This window comes from Dermacentor silvarum, chromosome 11 (assembly GCF_013339745.2).
Source record: "Dermacentor silvarum isolate Dsil-2018 chromosome 11, BIME_Dsil_1.4, whole genome shotgun sequence".
NCBI classification, from domain to species: Eukaryota; Metazoa; Arthropoda; class Arachnida; order Ixodida; family Ixodidae; genus Dermacentor; species Dermacentor silvarum.
In genome coordinates this window covers 98,117,710-98,134,728 of record NC_051164.1, presented here as the reverse complement: position 1 = coordinate 98,134,728, position 17,019 = coordinate 98,117,710, and the positions used below count along the sequence as shown (strand labels likewise).

The 17,019-nt window shown below is 51.2% G+C and overlaps 1 protein-coding gene across 1 annotated transcript; it reads right to left on the bottom strand.

Annotated features, from left to right (window-relative positions):
- Positions 1 to 11,709: 11,709 nt before the first annotated feature.
- Positions 11,710 to 15,129, bottom strand: LOC125941342 (E3 ubiquitin-protein ligase sina-like). Its single transcript, XM_049658384.1, has 2 exons — positions 14,937 to 15,129; positions 11,710 to 11,861 (listed from the first exon to the last, which is right to left on the bottom strand). The coding sequence occupies exons 1-2, from the start codon at positions 15,127 to 15,129 to the stop codon at positions 11,710 to 11,712; spliced, it is 345 nt and encodes a 114-aa protein (XP_049514341.1).
- Positions 15,130 to 17,019: the final 1,890 nt, after the last annotated feature.

The window sequence follows — 17,019 nt, the reverse complement described above, 5'->3', positions numbered from 1 at the left end:
CTGCAATGCGGTGTGCGTGGCCGCTGTATCGTCTATTCTTTTAAAGGGGCCCTGAGCCACTTTTACAAGCGAAGCCTGAACGTCCGTGTCTGTTCGCAGAAATTATCATCATCAGCAAGGCCTCGAGCGTCGTCGTCGTCTTCCACAGCTGGCTCCGTTGCCGCACATCATTCCAGCGTAGAATTTCACTTCTCTTCTGTCATCGTAATGGGGAGGCCGCGTTTACGGGGGTATGAGCCATTGCTTAAGGGGGTATGAGCCATTCATTGTCTTACGCGACGGACAGAATTAATTTTGAAGAATCGCAAGCGGCAATGGGGTAGGGGGGGGGGGGGTGCTGCTAACCACGTGGATGAGCAAACTTGAACATCGAACGCAAGAGTGTGTTTCGACTTGTCCCTCGTCAGTGTGATCCGCTCCGTCGAACAGCGACACAATGTCTTGGAAGTGTTGAATGAACGTTACGGTACTAGTATAAAATACTTTGGTGAATTTGAGTTCGCGGTATGTGTAAGGAATTTTTAATCAAGGAAAAACTGGCCTGCGTTCAGCACTGTTAAACGGGTACGTATACCCTCCATTTGTTGTGATGGTGATAAACGATCACCCATCTTCACGAAATGGAAGGGCCGACGAAACTTTTATCGAAGTGGAGAAAGACATTTGAAGTGAACATAAGCTATTTCAGAAATACTTTGCCGCAAAAAGTGCTTCAATGCGTTCAGCAGAAGCGAAGTTATTGGCAATCAACCACGGCACGGCATCCCCTGTGCTCCCGTTGCTGCTTTAATGCCTTACACTGCGAAGGCTACGGCGGAGTGGGGCGTGGCCACAACGCTCCGCCTACGAAATGTCACCGTACGCGCAGTCTTTTTTGGATGTTAACGTAGACGCCACGACTTCCCATTTCGGTACTTGCGGCGCGCTAAACGTAAGCCAACCGCGCCTCAGCGAGCCGCAGTGCGCTTAGCCAGTGGACTCGTGGCGGCACCCCGCGGCGGCCGCGATGTAGCCGACCGCAGCGACCAACAGCAGCCGCCTATGGCAATCCGCTTAATTACCAAATAAAGCGTCCATAAAATTGTGAGGATCATGGCTTCAGTTGAAAAGAGAGCGTTTAATAGGCGACTTCGCGCTCCGCTTGCGAGCTCCACGCACCGCGTACAACAGCAAAAACTTGGCTAAGATGTTCACAGCAGCGTATGCTACCCGCGGACTGTGTTATTTCACCAAGCTCGAGAGATGGGGCCCCTTTAAGAAAAGTCAGCCTGCGCGGCAGCTGTCACTAAGGAAAGCTTCGGCATGCCTGCTGAAATCAAGTCATACAGGCGAGGTGTTGTACTAGTGCAATATACTGAAGCCATTCCACGTTGCGTAGATGAGCTAGAAAGAATCCACAACTTTTTTTTTTTTTTGATGCCGTGGGCTCCAAACTTGGGCTCGAGATGGTGCGTGCAATGTTACATCCCACAGCAACAGACTCCAGGCGGCTGACAAGCTACAGCGAGCGTACAGTGGCCGTCGCGGCGACGCTCGGTAAAAATACAAAATGCGCAGAGATGAGGGTTCGCCCGTAATCGCGGACAGGCACATTCAAGTTATTTAACATTCGGCGGCGAACTGAAATAAGTCTACGCTGGTATTGTCGCTGAGATGAACGATACGTACCTTGCTCGGGTCGATTTCGGCAGTCCTTGTCAATATCGAAACTACGAAGCCCAGGCCCCACGGCGAGCCCAGCGAGCTTGGCCGCTTGGCGAGCCGCGAGCGCTCGGAACAGAAGCCGTCGACGCGATCCGCTGCTGACAGCTCGGCGCTTGCAGCGCTACCGACGTGACGTATATCCACGTATGTCGCTTCTGGCGTAAGCGCTCGCCGCTTGCTCGCGTAACGTGATCGCGCAAATGTTCACGACGGAGCTTTACATAGCAAGTTCCTGTCGTATTCATGGGGACGGAGACATATGCCCTGCGCAAGCAAGAGGTTTCGTCGAGAGGAAGCCTCGCTTCTATAACGAATGGCAGGATCCGCTAGTACACCGGCATGGGTATTCAAGTCGGGGCGTATCAAATCTCGGAATTGTACGGCATGCGACAAGAGAGGAGACATCGAACACTTCCTGTGGTCGTGCCCGATATTCTGTGGTCGTGCAGGCATGCGTGCCTGCAACACCTTGTGATCCCCGAAGTATCATTTACAGCCCGCAAAGTAACTTCACGTCTCCTTATCGCATTCTTGAGACTGATTTGATCGACATGTGGTAAAACACCGCGGTGATATTGTAAAAGACGGTCGGGCGGAGCAATTGCCGGCCTTGATAGCCAGGCTAAACCCGCCTGTTGCTGCAACCCACCACCACCGCCACCATCTCAGTACTCAAATGCAATCACCCCCAATCATCTCAGTACGTAAACGCAATCACCCCAGCATTCTAGAGCTGGGGTGATTGCATTTTCTTTTAATTTTCGAAGATAATAGTAAGCTGCCGTACATGCCTTGTTGGTACTTGCGAACTGGACTTTAACCCACATTTCTTGTTCGGTACGATTCATGGGGGACGCAAGAAGGACGGCATAAGTGCAACTATCTATTGGTGCTGTTGTTTAAATGGAGAATACCTCGGGGTCAACTACGATTTGCATAGCTCTAATATCCGCGAGAAACAGAAGTGGTCTCATTATACGATCAGCCGAGCGATCGTGGATTAAATTTGTTGCATTGAAGACAGAAAGTTGCCTACTGCTGACATTATAAAGCATCATGGTAATCATCACAGTTTTGTTTTACGAAAATTGGCCAAAAATCGGTAACCTTAAGAAAAAAAAGTCGCAGTTTCGCCCGAAAGGCGAAGCATCAATTGCGATAGCAAATTAGTAGAGCTATACGGAGTAAGGATAGTAGTTTTATCGGCTGCATAAACTTGGGCACATTCGCTTACATTCGCTGAGGAGTGGACGCGCGCTTTCAGTTGCACGTACGGCGCGGCGACGATTTTATCGCCCTTGGACTTTATACGGAACCTTAGGGCGACGCCGACGACGCCGACGGCAGAAATACGCTTGGAGTGTCCATATAATTGCTGTCGCAATACAATTGAAGCACGAAGTTTAGAAATTGTAACTGTGCCCCAAAATCAGATATTGAAGTTTCGTAAACTGCGGATGTTATACCCATACGGCACCTGTAGCGGACAAATGCGAGATAAAGGTTTATAGATTACGAGCAATTATCACAATGTCTACGAGGGCCTTGCGGTTGTGGCGGCGGACGCCGTATGAAAGGCTTTAAACGTGAAACATGCACAATCTCTGTGGCACGGCAGCGGCCGTCCAAAGGCGTACAACGGGAGTGACACTCCCACATTGTCTCTGGCAAAATAAACCGTCGAGGTTTAACAGCTGTCTCGCAAGTGGGGGAGTTGCTGGGTAGTCGGTTGCAGGGGTCATCATGTCGAGCGTCGGAGAGGGGAGGGCGAGCGGCGGCGCCCTGGACGGTAGTTGCGCGGCACTTCAGGATAGGCAGGCGGAGGAAGTGAGCATGGGGAAAGCCGGCGCTGGTAGGGACTCGGAGGAAGCAACGGGTCTCTCTCATAAACATCGTAGCTACGGCGTTCGTCCTGCTGTCGTCTTCGACAAAAACGAGATATGTGGCCGCGAATACCGCAATAATAACAAATGGGGCGGGGCGTAGGCGGGGTAGGGTGAAATCCTGTGGCAGGCGTACGGGGTGCCAGACTCGCCAGATTGTTGGGAATAGCAAGAGCAGGAGGCGCTGTCTGAACGAACGCTGGTTGCATAGCCGCAACCTGAGCATACGAGGTCGACGGCGAAGGAGGTGCACAGCTTGCAGCGCAGGTCATGGAGGTCAGTTCCTCTTTGATGATGTCACGCAGGCCAGGAACCGAAGGTTGAGGCTGAAGAACGGGAGGACTGAGCAGGCCACACACGCTTGGAGCTCTTCGCGTATGAGAGTCCGAATCAGCGTACGCAGGTCCGTTCCGAGGAAGGAGGCGTATCACAGGCGACAGGTTGTAAACGGATGGCCTGCAGTGCGTCCACGTGTTGGCAAGTCGCTATCACATCGTTAACGGTATTGGGATTCTTGATGGCCAGTGCGTTGAACGCGACGTGGGCAATGCCCTTGAGGATATGACGAACACGATCAGATTCCGTCATGGCGGCGTCAACACGGCGACAAAGGGCGAGGACGTCCTCGATATAAGAGGTGTATGTTTCCCCGGGAGGTTGCGTGTGTCCATCAAGCTCTTTCTTGGCGACCTCAGAGCGGACATTTGGGGCGCCGAAAATCTGCCGAAGCTCGTGTTTGAATGCCGCCCAGTCAGGCAAGGAGCTCTCATGGTTAAGAAACCAAGTCCTGGCAACGTCAATGAGGTAGAATGCGACGTTGCGAAGTTTGTGAAAATCATCCCACCAGTTAGACTCACTCACTCGGTTATAATTGTCCACCCAGTCGTCAACGTCCTCACGACGAAGGCCAGCGAACATGGTGGGATCGCGCTGCCGCGTGCTGACAGTTCATGAAGGAACGGCCGGTGGGGCAGAGACGGTGACGCTGCAGGCTTCTGGTGAATCTTCTCGGGGCATGGTGGCGGAAAGGCGGAGCAAGCGGCGACCTGAACGAAACTCCAGGGAAACTGGAAGTCGTAGAGGACCAAGGGATCGAGAGCAGCCTCCACCACTTACGCAACAGCTGTTAAACCTCGACAGTTTATTTTGCAGGCCGCGCGCTGAAGAGAATAACGCTGGCCATGATGAAGGATGATGAAGATGAAGGAGTAATATAATGCTCAAATATATATATATATATATATATATATATATATATATATATATATATATAGTGAGCGCTAACTGTGCAGTTCATCATCGTCTTCATGTGTATATACACATCCTCATAATCATCATCATCATTTGTCGGGTTGGCGCTCGCTGGCTGTCTCGCGCTGTGTCGAAATACAAGAGCTCTGCCTTCGTCCCGGGCGTCGTCTTACAAGTGGTGGAGCGTGCGTTGATTTCCCCGTCCTCTTGCTCTAACGGTCACCCCTGGAGCTCCGCTCTGGTCGACGGTTGTGCTCGCCAACGCCAGTCATGGCATAAACCAACGCATCCACTGCTGCCACCACCACGGCTATATATAGTGTAGGCATTTATTGTGCACTTCTTCATCATCTGTACATTATCATCATCATGCGTGTGCCCCTCATCTTCATCGCGCGTGCGGGCGCGTCATCATCAGCGTGGACTGGGTCGAAGGCTCATCAGGCTGGTTGTGGACGCCGCCCTTCTTCGCCGTGTCGTCTCTCGGGCTCAATAAAGGTCCGCCCTTACTGTGACGTCACAAGTGGTGGAGGTGCTTCTTTGTTCCCCGTCCTCTACGCCCCTGGCCTACTCCCTGGAGCTTCGTTCGGGTCGCCGCTTGTGCCCACTGTCCGTCAGCATGTCGCAGGACGAGCAGCCTCGCGCTTCTACCCTAACCATCCCGCCTCCACAAGCCGCACCTTCTGTGATCATCAGCGGCCACCAGCGTGATCCCCATCTGTTCGCTGGTCTTCGCGGTGAAGATGCGGAGGACTGGCTGGATGATTACGAGCGCGTAAGCTCTGCTAATCGGTGGGATGATCCCCACAAGCTCCGCCATGTCTCGTTCTACCTGACCGGTGTGGCGAGGACCTGGTTTTTCAACCATGAGATTGATTTCACCGATTGGACGAACTTCAAGCAGCAGCTTTGGCAAGTTTTTGGCACGCCGGCGGTTCGCTCTGCCCTTGCGAAGAAAACTCTGGATGCTCGCAAACAACACTCCGGCGAGTCCTACACATCGTACATCGAGGATGTGCTCGCACTCTGTCGTCGTGTCAATAATGCCATGGCTGAGTCAGACAGGATACGCCACATTCTTAAAGGTATTGGGACTGTGGCCTTCAACGCGCTCGCCGTCAAGAATCCGTTTACCGTCGCTGACATCGTCTTGACGTGCCAGCGCCTCGACGAGCTCGAGTCCGTACGGTTACAGCCGGACTTCAGCGAACACCGTTCTGCGGCAGACCCTGACTTGCGTATGATGATCCGGGCGATCATACGCGAAGAACTGCACTCACTTGGCTTGTCATCTCCGTTGATTCCTGCTCAGCCTTCAGGTGCAGCATTGCGCGATGTCATCAGAGAGGAACTTGCGTCAATTACCTGCTCTGCGAATGTGGACCCTCCGGCCCCTCGCACCTTACCAACATACGCGCAGGTTGCTTCCGCGCCTCCAACTAGTGTACGTCCAACGTTGCCTCTACCCACATACGCGCAGGTTGGTGTCGCTCCTCCGGCCAATGTCCCCTCATTACCACTTGAGCCATCATCGCCCCCATCTGACCGCACTATCTCACAGCGCACCGAGCGCCCCTTACTACCTGCCTTGGCGACCGTCTCGTCCTACCTATTATTACTGTGGTTATCGCGGCCATATATCACGCTTTTGCCGCAAGCGCCAACAAGATGAGCGTCGCGGGTACGACCTGTGTGAACGCGATGCATATTCTGGTGGGGCCTCTTACCAAAGCCGTCGCTACGCTTCCCCTCCGCGCCGTTCCCCATCTCCGCCCGCAATGACCGAGACGCCGAATGGTTACCGCACCACCAGACGCCGATCACCTTCGCCCTTCCGCCGCTCCTCGTCACCGCTTCGGCCTGCCTCATTCACCTCTGACCGCCGCCCGGAAAACTAAGTAATGCAGTTTTCGGAGGAAAAACTGCATTCACCGACAGGTCTACAATTCCTCCAGCGCGACCTTGTAATATGATGTCCGTGTTTGTTGAAGGTGTGCACGTTGAAGCTTTGGTGGACACCGGTGCGACTTTATCTGTTATGCATTCCGATTTGTGTAGGCCTCTCAGGAAAGTTACGACGCCTTATGATGTACTCGCGCTGGTTGCAGCTCAAAGGAAAACAATCCGCCCTTCCGCGTTTTGTACAGTGCGTGTATTCATCGATGGCATGGTCCACTACATACAATTTGCTGTGCTGTCGCCCTGCTCCCACCAGCTCATTTTAGGATGGGATTTCCTTGCCTCTGCTTCTGCTGCTATATGTTGTGGGCAAGGTGTCGTACATATGACCGACACCGACTATTCGCTCGGCGATGAACCGTACCAGTCACTTCGTCTACTCGCTGCAAAAGATACCGAGCTACCTCCAGGCTGTCAGCAAATTCTGACCATTACGTCCGACGTCATCGACCATGGCGATGTGTTAATGTTACCCTGTGCGCGTTGGCTCACAAAAGGGATAGCCATTGTTTCAGGCCTAGTTAGGTTTGATAATGTTTCTGCGCTTCTCGCAGCAAGGAACACAACACCTGAGAAAATTCTACTTCCTAAAGGCACCACTTTGGCTCGCGTTGCTGATTCAGAGCCTCTCTCTATCGTTCCCCTCAAGGCTGCTCCCTCTGAAATCCCTCCTGCTGGACATTCTGCCTCTACCTCCGCTCTTGCTGCTGTAATCAGTTCGGACTTGACCCCTTCGCAGACGCAACAGCTCCTTGCCTTCTTGAAGAAGCATGAAGGTTCATTTGACGCCCATTCTTCGACATTGGGACAGACGACCGTCACAGCGCACCGGATTCAGACAGACGGCAGATCCATCGTGCGTCGCCGGCCGTATCGCGTGTCTCTAGCTGAGCGCAAAATTATTGAGCAAAACGTCGCCGACATGCTGCAACGTGAGATAATTCGCCCCTCTGCTAGCCCTTGGTCGTCTCCCATTGTTTTGGTCCGAAAAAAAAGAAAGATGGCTCCGCGCGTTTCTGTGTAGATTACCGAGCGCTCAACAAGATCACGCGCAAGGATGTGTACCCGATGCCTCGCATTGACGATGCCCTCGATTCCCTGCAAGGTGCCGAGTACTTCTCCAGTCTTGATCTGCGTTCAGGTTACTGGCAAATTCCGATGCACGAAGCCGACAAAGAAAAAACAGCGTTTGCAACCCCAGATGGTCTTTACGAGTTCAACGTCATGCCCTTCGGCCTCTGCAATGCTCCCGCAACGTTTGAGCGCATGATTGACACCGTTCTGCGTGGCCTGAAGTGGAAGACCTGCTTGTGCTATCTGGATGATATCGTTATTTTCTCGTCGACATTTGCACAGCACCTGCAACGTCTCGACGAGGTTCTCACGTGCATAGTAAACGCTGGTCTTCAGCTCAACACCAAAAAGTGTCATTTTGCAAGCAAGATGATCAAGGTGTTAGGTCATATTGTATAAGCCAGGATGGTATTCGACCTGATCCTGACAAGATTTCGGTGGTGCTTCACTTTCCTCGTCCAGAAAAGACCAAGGACCTACGCAGTTTCCTCGGCATCGCTTCCTATTTTCGCTGATTTATTCGCGATTTCGCATCTATAGCTGCACCTTTACACCACTTACTACGTTCTGGTGCTCCCTTCGTGTCGTCACCTGAATGTGAAACTGCCTTTGACCAGCTAAAGGGCGCCCTCACATCTGAACCTGTCCTGTGTCATTTTGATAAAACTGCACCCACACTCTTGCACACGGATGCTAGCGGCCATGGCATCGGTGCTGTGCTCCTCCAGCGAGACAACTCTTCGCGTGAGAGAGTCGTTGCGTATGCCAGCCGCGTGTCACACCTGCCGAGAAGAACTATACCATCACCGAGCAGGAGTGCCTCGCTGTCGTTTGGTCCGTCCAGAAATTTCGCCCTTATCTTCACGGTCACCATTTTACCATCGTAACGGATCACCACGCCTTATGCTGGCTTTCCACACTCAAGAACTTGTCAGGGCGTCTTGGTCGCTGGATTCTTCGTCTGCAAGAATATGACTTTGAAATCATCTACAAGTCTGGTAAGAAGCACCAAGACGCAGACGCTCTTTCTCGCTGCCCGCTTCCTACAGCCGCACTCGTCAATGGTTCCGCCACCACCTCCAGTAACGCACTCACTGACGTCTCTTCTACGGCGGTTTTGTCCTTCGCCACTCTTGATCATCTCACTTCGCATGACCATGAATCATTTTCGTCTCAACAACTCGCTGCCTCGTACTGTCGCCGTATTATAGACCACCTTCGTGGAGCTTCGCGCCCGCCTAACGCCCGGCTTCGTCGACAGCTGACACAATTTAAGCTGGAAAACACCGTGCTGTACCGCCATATCCACCATCCTGATGGACGACGCTGGTTGCCCGTGCTACCTCGTTGCCTTCGTGCGCGTGTCCTTCAGGCCTTTCATGACGATTTGACTGCTGGCCACCTTGGCATCCAGAAAACTTACGACCGCATAAGAAGTCGCTTCTACTGGCCTGGCCTGTCTACCAGTGTGGCGAGATACGTCGCTTCCTGCGCCATTTGTCAGCGTCGCAAACGTCCAACATCAGCTCCTGCCGGGCAAATATATACTACCAGTCTCATGTCCTGCGGAACCATTTGAGGTTGTTGGCATCGATCTCTATGGGACACTTCCCATGACTCCCGCCGGTAGTCGATGGATAGTGACAGCCGTCGACCACCTGACGCGCTATGCCAAAACAGCTTGTGTAAGTTCAACATCGGCTTCCGAAGTCGCTGCCTTCATTCTTCAATCCATAATCCTGCGCCATGGCGCCCCTCGTGTCTTTCTGAGCGACCGCGGAAAGACATTTCTTTCCCAACTGGTAGGCGAAGTGCTCAAAGCCTTTGGAACCACTCACAAGACTACATCAAGTTATCATCCTCAGACCAACGGCCTGACTGAGCGGTTTCATCGTACGCTCTCTGACATGATAGCTGCCTATATTCAACCCGATCACAGAAACTGGGACACAATTTTGCCATTCGTCACCTTCGCGTATAACACCACCGTTCAACGCACAACCGGTTACTCGCCATTATACCTTGTTTATGGCCGTTCACCCAGTTTCTTTCTCGATGTTTCTTCTCTGCCCCTGTCAGTCCATCTCGATCTTCCTGCGAAGAATGTGTTTCCCGCCTCGTCCATTGTCGCCAGCTTGCCCACGTCAACACCGCAGCCAGACAGCGGGACCGCAAGGATCATTATGACGCATATCATCGCGTAGTATTCTACCAGCCTGGCGATGAAGTGCTGCTCTGGACACCAGTTCGCACTCCTGGATTGTGCGAGAAGTTTCAGTGTCAGTTTATTGGCCCCTACACGGTCCTGGAAATGACTTCCCCAGTTAATTATCGAGTGACCCCTGTTGTTTCCTCAACTGACCGCCGTTGCCGCTCTACCGAAGTAGTCCACGTTTCTCGTATAAGCCCTTCACGCGGCGTTCTCCGTACCTTTAGGCAGCGGCCAGGATGGCCGCTTTCGCGCGAGGGAAATTAGTGTGGGCATTTATTGTGCACTTCTTCATCATCTGTACATTATCATCATCATGCGTGTGCCCCTCATCTTCATCGCGCGTGCGGGCGCATCATCATCAGCGTGGACTGTGTCGAAGGCTGTTCAGGCTGGTTGTGGACGCCGCCCTTCTTCGCCGTGTCGTCTCTCGGGCTCAGTAAAGGTCCGCCCTTACTGTGACGTCACAATATATATACAGGGTGTCCCAGCTATCGCGCAGCACGATCTAAAAAAAGAGGAACGGCGTTACGCGAAGCCAACCTAGTGCATATTGTAGTGCGTATAGTGCGTAGTACGTATATATATATATATATATATATATATATATATATATATATATATATATGAAAATTCTTTAAATAATTCTGTTTGTACAATAGTCGAGATTCAGTTATATACTTGAACCCAATTTCCCTGCAATCTCGTATTCTATTCTAAACTGCTATTACTCGAGCATCTCTCGTTATGGGGAAGTTTTGACTTGCTACTACAAAGCACGAAACTCCCGGCTCACCATTCACTATGGGGATGTCCTGGTGGGATTCACGGACGTGCGCAACCATCGCCTTCGCAATGCCCGTCCACACACACAACGCCTCCTCCGTGAATATGCAGGGACACGGTCCGTTAACGATCGAAATGATTGTGCTGAAATTGGGGTGCTATCACACGCGTGTTTTCCTATTTCGCGGTATTTCTTTACAGGCAATTACAAGAAGCTCCATCAATGGTACTTAGTTGCAAAACTTTAGTCGGCCATTTTTAAATGTCATCTACAACTTTCGCGCTGGCACTTTCTTGGTGAAGCTGACATATAAAAGGTTAGATAATTAGATTAAATTAACTAATTTACTTTGCAAAACGAAAGAAAAATACCGTAGACTAGGACACACGATCCTCAACACCACTGGGTTGGTTTGAGCCTCCTAGCACACTCCGTCGTTTTTAGAACATTGGCTACGACGGACTGGCAATGGCAGACCGGGCCATTTAAAGGAGAGTCACCAGCATTCGACCTCGTCGGTCTAGTGGGCTCCGAATGATATTTGGCCACTATTAGGCAACTATATTTTTCTGCCGTGGATGCTACTTCCTTGCTGTATTTTGTAAATATTGTTCACCTACTCCAAGTCTACCGTCTCTTCGTCCCCCATGTCGCACAAGTGCTCAGTGGCACGAGAGCCCAATTTAGGAGCCCCGAAACAGCACTGATTTGGTTGGCTGCCAATGACCACTTACGACGCGTGGTCGCCGCAGTCTTGGAATGGCCAGACTGATATTAAGAAAAGCCACATCACCCTACGAACACGGAACATTTAGCCATCGCCGAGGAGAGAGAGCATGTCATTAAGCAAAATTAACCGACCTGAAATCACACGCCTTCTCGTGATCCGGTTTTGAAATCAAGAGTAGTTGAGCGGGGCAGCCATATTCCGAGTACTTGCACGAGTAGGGAAGCTTTTCCGCCACTTTCTCCATAGACAAGGCACGGACATCGCCTGCGCAACAATGGTACCGCCAAGGGGAGCAAAGGGCATTCGAGCGGGTCTTTGCCTCGGGGGCGTTACTCCGGCCTCCCATGACAGCGCAAGGCTGTGCTTAATTGTTAGTTCAGAGTCAACTCCTAATGTGAAGCATTTTAACGCTATACGGTGCCGTTGTCAGATGGGAAGGGGACTTGGCACCCGTAGGTACCACGCCCCAGAGCGTTCATGTACTCAACAACCCAGCATACGGTCAAGAGCCACGTGTCGCAGAAAATTCGGCGTCGGGGCGTTGCCCGGTCAAGAAAATCATCCCGAACCACCCCGACCGCGCAGTCCCTCCGTGTGGCGCAAGGCGTTAGTGAACAAAAATTGAATTTCTCTAAGTAATATCCGTCAGAAAATCGCAAAGTACGGCTTAACCACAACCTGCAGACATGATAGCGTCGGATTGTAATTTGAATGTTCGACAAGACATAATCCAGTTACGAGGAAACTCAAACACAAACCCCTTTTTCAGCATTTCTACCATAAAACAGTGACGCGCCCGGGTGCGTATTTAGTAGGTACAGCGTTTGACCGCTGGCGCCACGCTGCGCCGCTCGCGCGTACCATGTTTGTAGCCGCCGCCGTTGGAACGGAGAAGGCGTTGACGGAGAAAACGCTGGGCTGGTGGTGACTGGTGGTGGATCGGTGGTATTATAAACGCATCACTGTTTTGATGATCTAAATATAATCTCACTATCAGGGAGGGAGCAGTCTACCTGACTGGAGCAGTATTATTGCGATAGCAATTATATGGACACTTGAACCGGATTTCTGCCGTCGTCGTCCCCGTCGCCGTCGTCGTCGCCGTCGCCGTGAGGTTCTCTATAGATAAAATCTTCGCCGCGCGCCGTATGCCCGAGAGGAAGCGTGCGGGGACGCGCGCTATCACGGAGAGCGAACGCACTCAATCTCCCACGCGCAAGCAAGGAAGCAGGAAGCCAGCGCCGGAGGGAGCAAGGGGGGGGGGGGGGGGGGGCGCACTTCTCTGCCAACAACCGCGCTCGTCGCTCGCTCGCACCGTCTCTTATCTCCACGCGGCTCTGACCTTTAAGCGCCGGCGCATTCAGTTTCCGTTGAAGCGATAGACCGCACGTACCCTCGCCCGCTGCGGCGTATGCTTGCTGCCAGCGTTTGGACAGTCGTTGTCTGCTGTCATTCAGTGTGATCTCTTCGTGTTTGTGCGCGCTCACACCACGCTTGTTCATTCAGTTCGTAATAGTCGGGCCACATTTTCCAACGCACGCTACACACGCAATGCTGCCCGGATCGGCAGTGCAGCGCTACAGGTGTGTCCCTTCGCACGCGCGCTGCCCACGGGAAGCGCTTCTCATCAACACCACCGTTTCACACGCGCCTTCTCGTGGTCATCGAGTCTCTCTTCATGTCGGTCTACTTACGCCGCAGCACGCCTGCTTACTTAATCAGCTAATGTTTACTACAATTCATATTGCTACCAAAGCCGCTCACCTTACTTCGTATGACATTGCTGTGTTGCTATCGCATTCATTGCTTCGCCCTTAGGGCGAAACTGTGACATTTTTTTTTATTTGGGGTGTTGCTACGCTGCGCTTCGCAACACCCCAACGACCGCCGCTTCGCGTCGGCGCCCGGTACCACGGCTGCCGCCGTGGCACCGGGGTTCAAACGACCACGCTGGCAAACAGAGAGCAAAAAAAAGAAAAAGAAAAACGTGATATTAAGAAAAAAAATTCTAGCCCGGGTGGGATTCGAACCAGCGAACGCGCGATCCCAAAGCGAGCGCCGTAGCCACACAGCCACACTTGGAAGGGTTGCATTCATGCGAACCATATGATTGCGTTCGAGCGCCCTCGGCGAAAGAAACCACCTCTACCACCTAGAAACGCGGTACGCGCGAGCGGCGCAGCGGTCAAACGCTGTACCTACTAGCAAATGTAGTGTTGCCGCCCGGGTAGGTTACTTGCTAAAACACCATCCAGATGGCGCTCGCGTCCTCGGCAGGTTGAGGCTCGAGCCGGTTGCCTATGGACCAAAACATACCGGAGCAAATATTCGGAACTAGAGGAGGCATGTGTATGCTGCAGTAAAGATCCAGAGAACACTCAGCATATCCTAATGGAATGCGACGGGATGCACCCTGCGAGAACCGTAGGTAACGTGCAACTCCCAGAAGCGCTTGGGTTTAAAGTGGAAGGAAACATCAACAGATCAGCCGTAGAGATAAACAAGAGACGATTAGAGTACTGGTGGAAAAAAAAATCAGGGAAAAGATGGATACGACTTGATCTCTTAAAATCGTAGGTAGCGATACAGGGTAAATTTTGGAAAAAAAAAAAAGAAAGATCCATGAGGGGTATACAAAAATGCTAGATAAGGAACATGTATAGTATACCTGATTAAATCAAGCAGGCTAGGTGACTAGTTGTCGCCGCTCCGTTTCAAAGGGGATGCCAATAATAATAATAATCATCATCATTGGTCAAACTGGGACTTAGCCTGCCTAATGCCCTCAAGTCGTCTAAGGGGCCCCTAGTAATTTTTACGATGTTTACGGTGGGCCGTTTTCTTAGGCCTCTTTGCAGACGCATTACATCTATCATTTGCAATTCATTCGGTCATTTCATATACAATACACAGACAAGCCATTGCCATATGTCACGGCGCTCCTCGACTATAGCGGGCCCTTGCGCCATTAAACACCACACATCATCAGCAGATACCGAGAGAGAGAGATAAAACTTTATTTTGTCCATGATGGGGTCTGGGGGCGGCGGGGGTTGGGAGACTAACCCCCAGGCCTCCCTTCCTCAGACGGTGGCCAGCCCTTGTTTTCTGGCGGCGTCTTCGGCCATCCGGACGGCCCAAAGCTGCTCTTCTGGGTCCAAGCTGAGCAGTGGGAGACTTTGCTGCTCAGCAGATACCGAGTGACCCAGCTGCAGCCAGCAGCCAGGCTAAATTCAAGAGAGTAGGTAAAGATAATTCCGCCTGAAAAAAAAAAAAAAAAAAAAAAAAAAAAAAACGGATCGTGTGTTTACAGAAGTAACCTATTTATCGGCAACTTACTGATCCCTACCCTGCACAGTGGACACACGGTGATCTTGTTCCGACACGGGAAGCACAGCAGATGACCGTTCACGCATTGGGCGATGGGCGGCATGACGGGATCGAGGCACACGGGACACTCAAACACGCTGACCAACTCCGAAGCCAGGTCAGCCGAGGCCTGCGCCCGTGGTCCCGAAGAGTTTTCGCCCATCTTGCGTATGTTGAAGTCTGTGTTCTGACGTCAAGGAGGAGTCATTTGGCAAACCCCTGCGTACTGCACTCGAGGGACGATCAGCTGAAAAAAAGGGACAGACCAAGAAATCAAACGGGCTCCAGGGACTCTCTGATCTCGTCAACCCATTGCGATCTTGTCCAAATCTATAATTTCGGCCGTATTTCGTCGTACTTTTCGCATCATCCGCCCGACTAACACTTAAAACAATTCATCGCTATAAGATACGACACTTTGGTGCATCATAATACTAAGGACTCTTCGCCTCACGCAACCGTACAGGGAAGGAATATATTTGCGGCATTGTCGATTTTGCTCGCTCTATGCATTTTGTGCAGTATTATTCTGCTGCTTCTGCTTACTGTTATTATCATCTGTTCGATTTGAAGGAACATACCATGGACAGAGAGGGGAATGGAAAGGGAGCAGGCTGGTCGCGGCCACCGGATACAGAACAACGCCTGTCCATTACTCTTTAGGAAGGAGTAAAATGAAGAGGAAAGAAAAAGAATAAATAGATAAAGCAATAACAACATAGAATGCGGTAGTAGGAAAAAAACAAACAAATCAACTAGCTTAAAATAATAATACGCCCCAGCACTTCCATACAGCAACTTCATTTGGCTCAATTGGATCTTTTTGGTTTCAGCAAATACTATGAATGATTATACTGAGCATAGCGCAGAAGAGATTATTAAGAGGCGACTTTCTGGAAACGCTTTATTATAGGCGGTACATGAACGTCAGGGTCAAAGTGATGCCTATCTAATTATTTGACTAAAATTTACCGATTAAAAATTATGGGGTTTTACGTGCCAAAACCACCGTATGATTATGAGGCACGCCGTAGTGGGGGACTCTGGGTTAATTTGGACCATCTGGGGTTCTTTAAGGTGCACCTAAATCAAAGTACCCGGGCGTTTTCTGCATTTCGCCCCCATTGAAATGCCGCCGCCGTGGCTGGGATTCGATCCCTCGATTTCGTGCTTAGCATCCCAGCACCATAAGCTCTAAGCAATTACGGCGTGGTAAAAAAAAAAAAAAAAATACCGATTAGCACTTCAGTCGACAGCATCATGGGGCGTGTTGTAGATGTAAAATCATGGATCCGGGACCTCACAGAGATGTGACGTCATACTAACGCATTTTTTTTCCGCATTTATACTGTTGTATCGCCGCTGTATATTTTTCTACATGGTCATTTTCTTTGCCACATTTGGAATGTATGCTACTCGGGAACAAACGGCTTCACGGTTGGCAACTGTGGCAAGTCCACCCTCGATTGATCCTTTTTTTTTGTTTTTTAGTAAACTGGCAGCGACATCACAAAGAAGGCGCAGAAGCAATGTGGAGGAATGGCCCGAAACATCTATAGCCGGGGTTCGGACCAGCCCCGAGTCCGAAACCAAGGAACCCGAATCCCCGCACCTGTTCAGCCCCTTGCTTGAGCCGAGACCCCCGGCTTAGCTAAAGCAAGGGGCTAAGCAAGGGACTAAGCAAGGGCCTAGCTTAAGAAAGAGTATTTAAATTCACAGAAAAGCTGCCAGCTCTATTCATTAGGAAAGACTAAGCGTTCTCTTCAGCTTTTGCCGCAACATTGTGGAATACTTGCGCGCACTAAACTACGGCAGCACCATAGGGACACAAAGACCAGCGTAGAGTGACAACTGAACTTTATTCCCAACACAGCACATATGTGCACTCTCGAGAACCATCTCACGGTCACCGCTCATGGACAACGGAGCACACGTCCCGCATGATAAAAGCATCACGAAAAGCAGCATAATCGGCACACTATCTTCTATTGTTGAGCAAGTTAATTTCGCTGTCATTCAAAGCCACAGACGGATGACTAACACATGCTTCTTC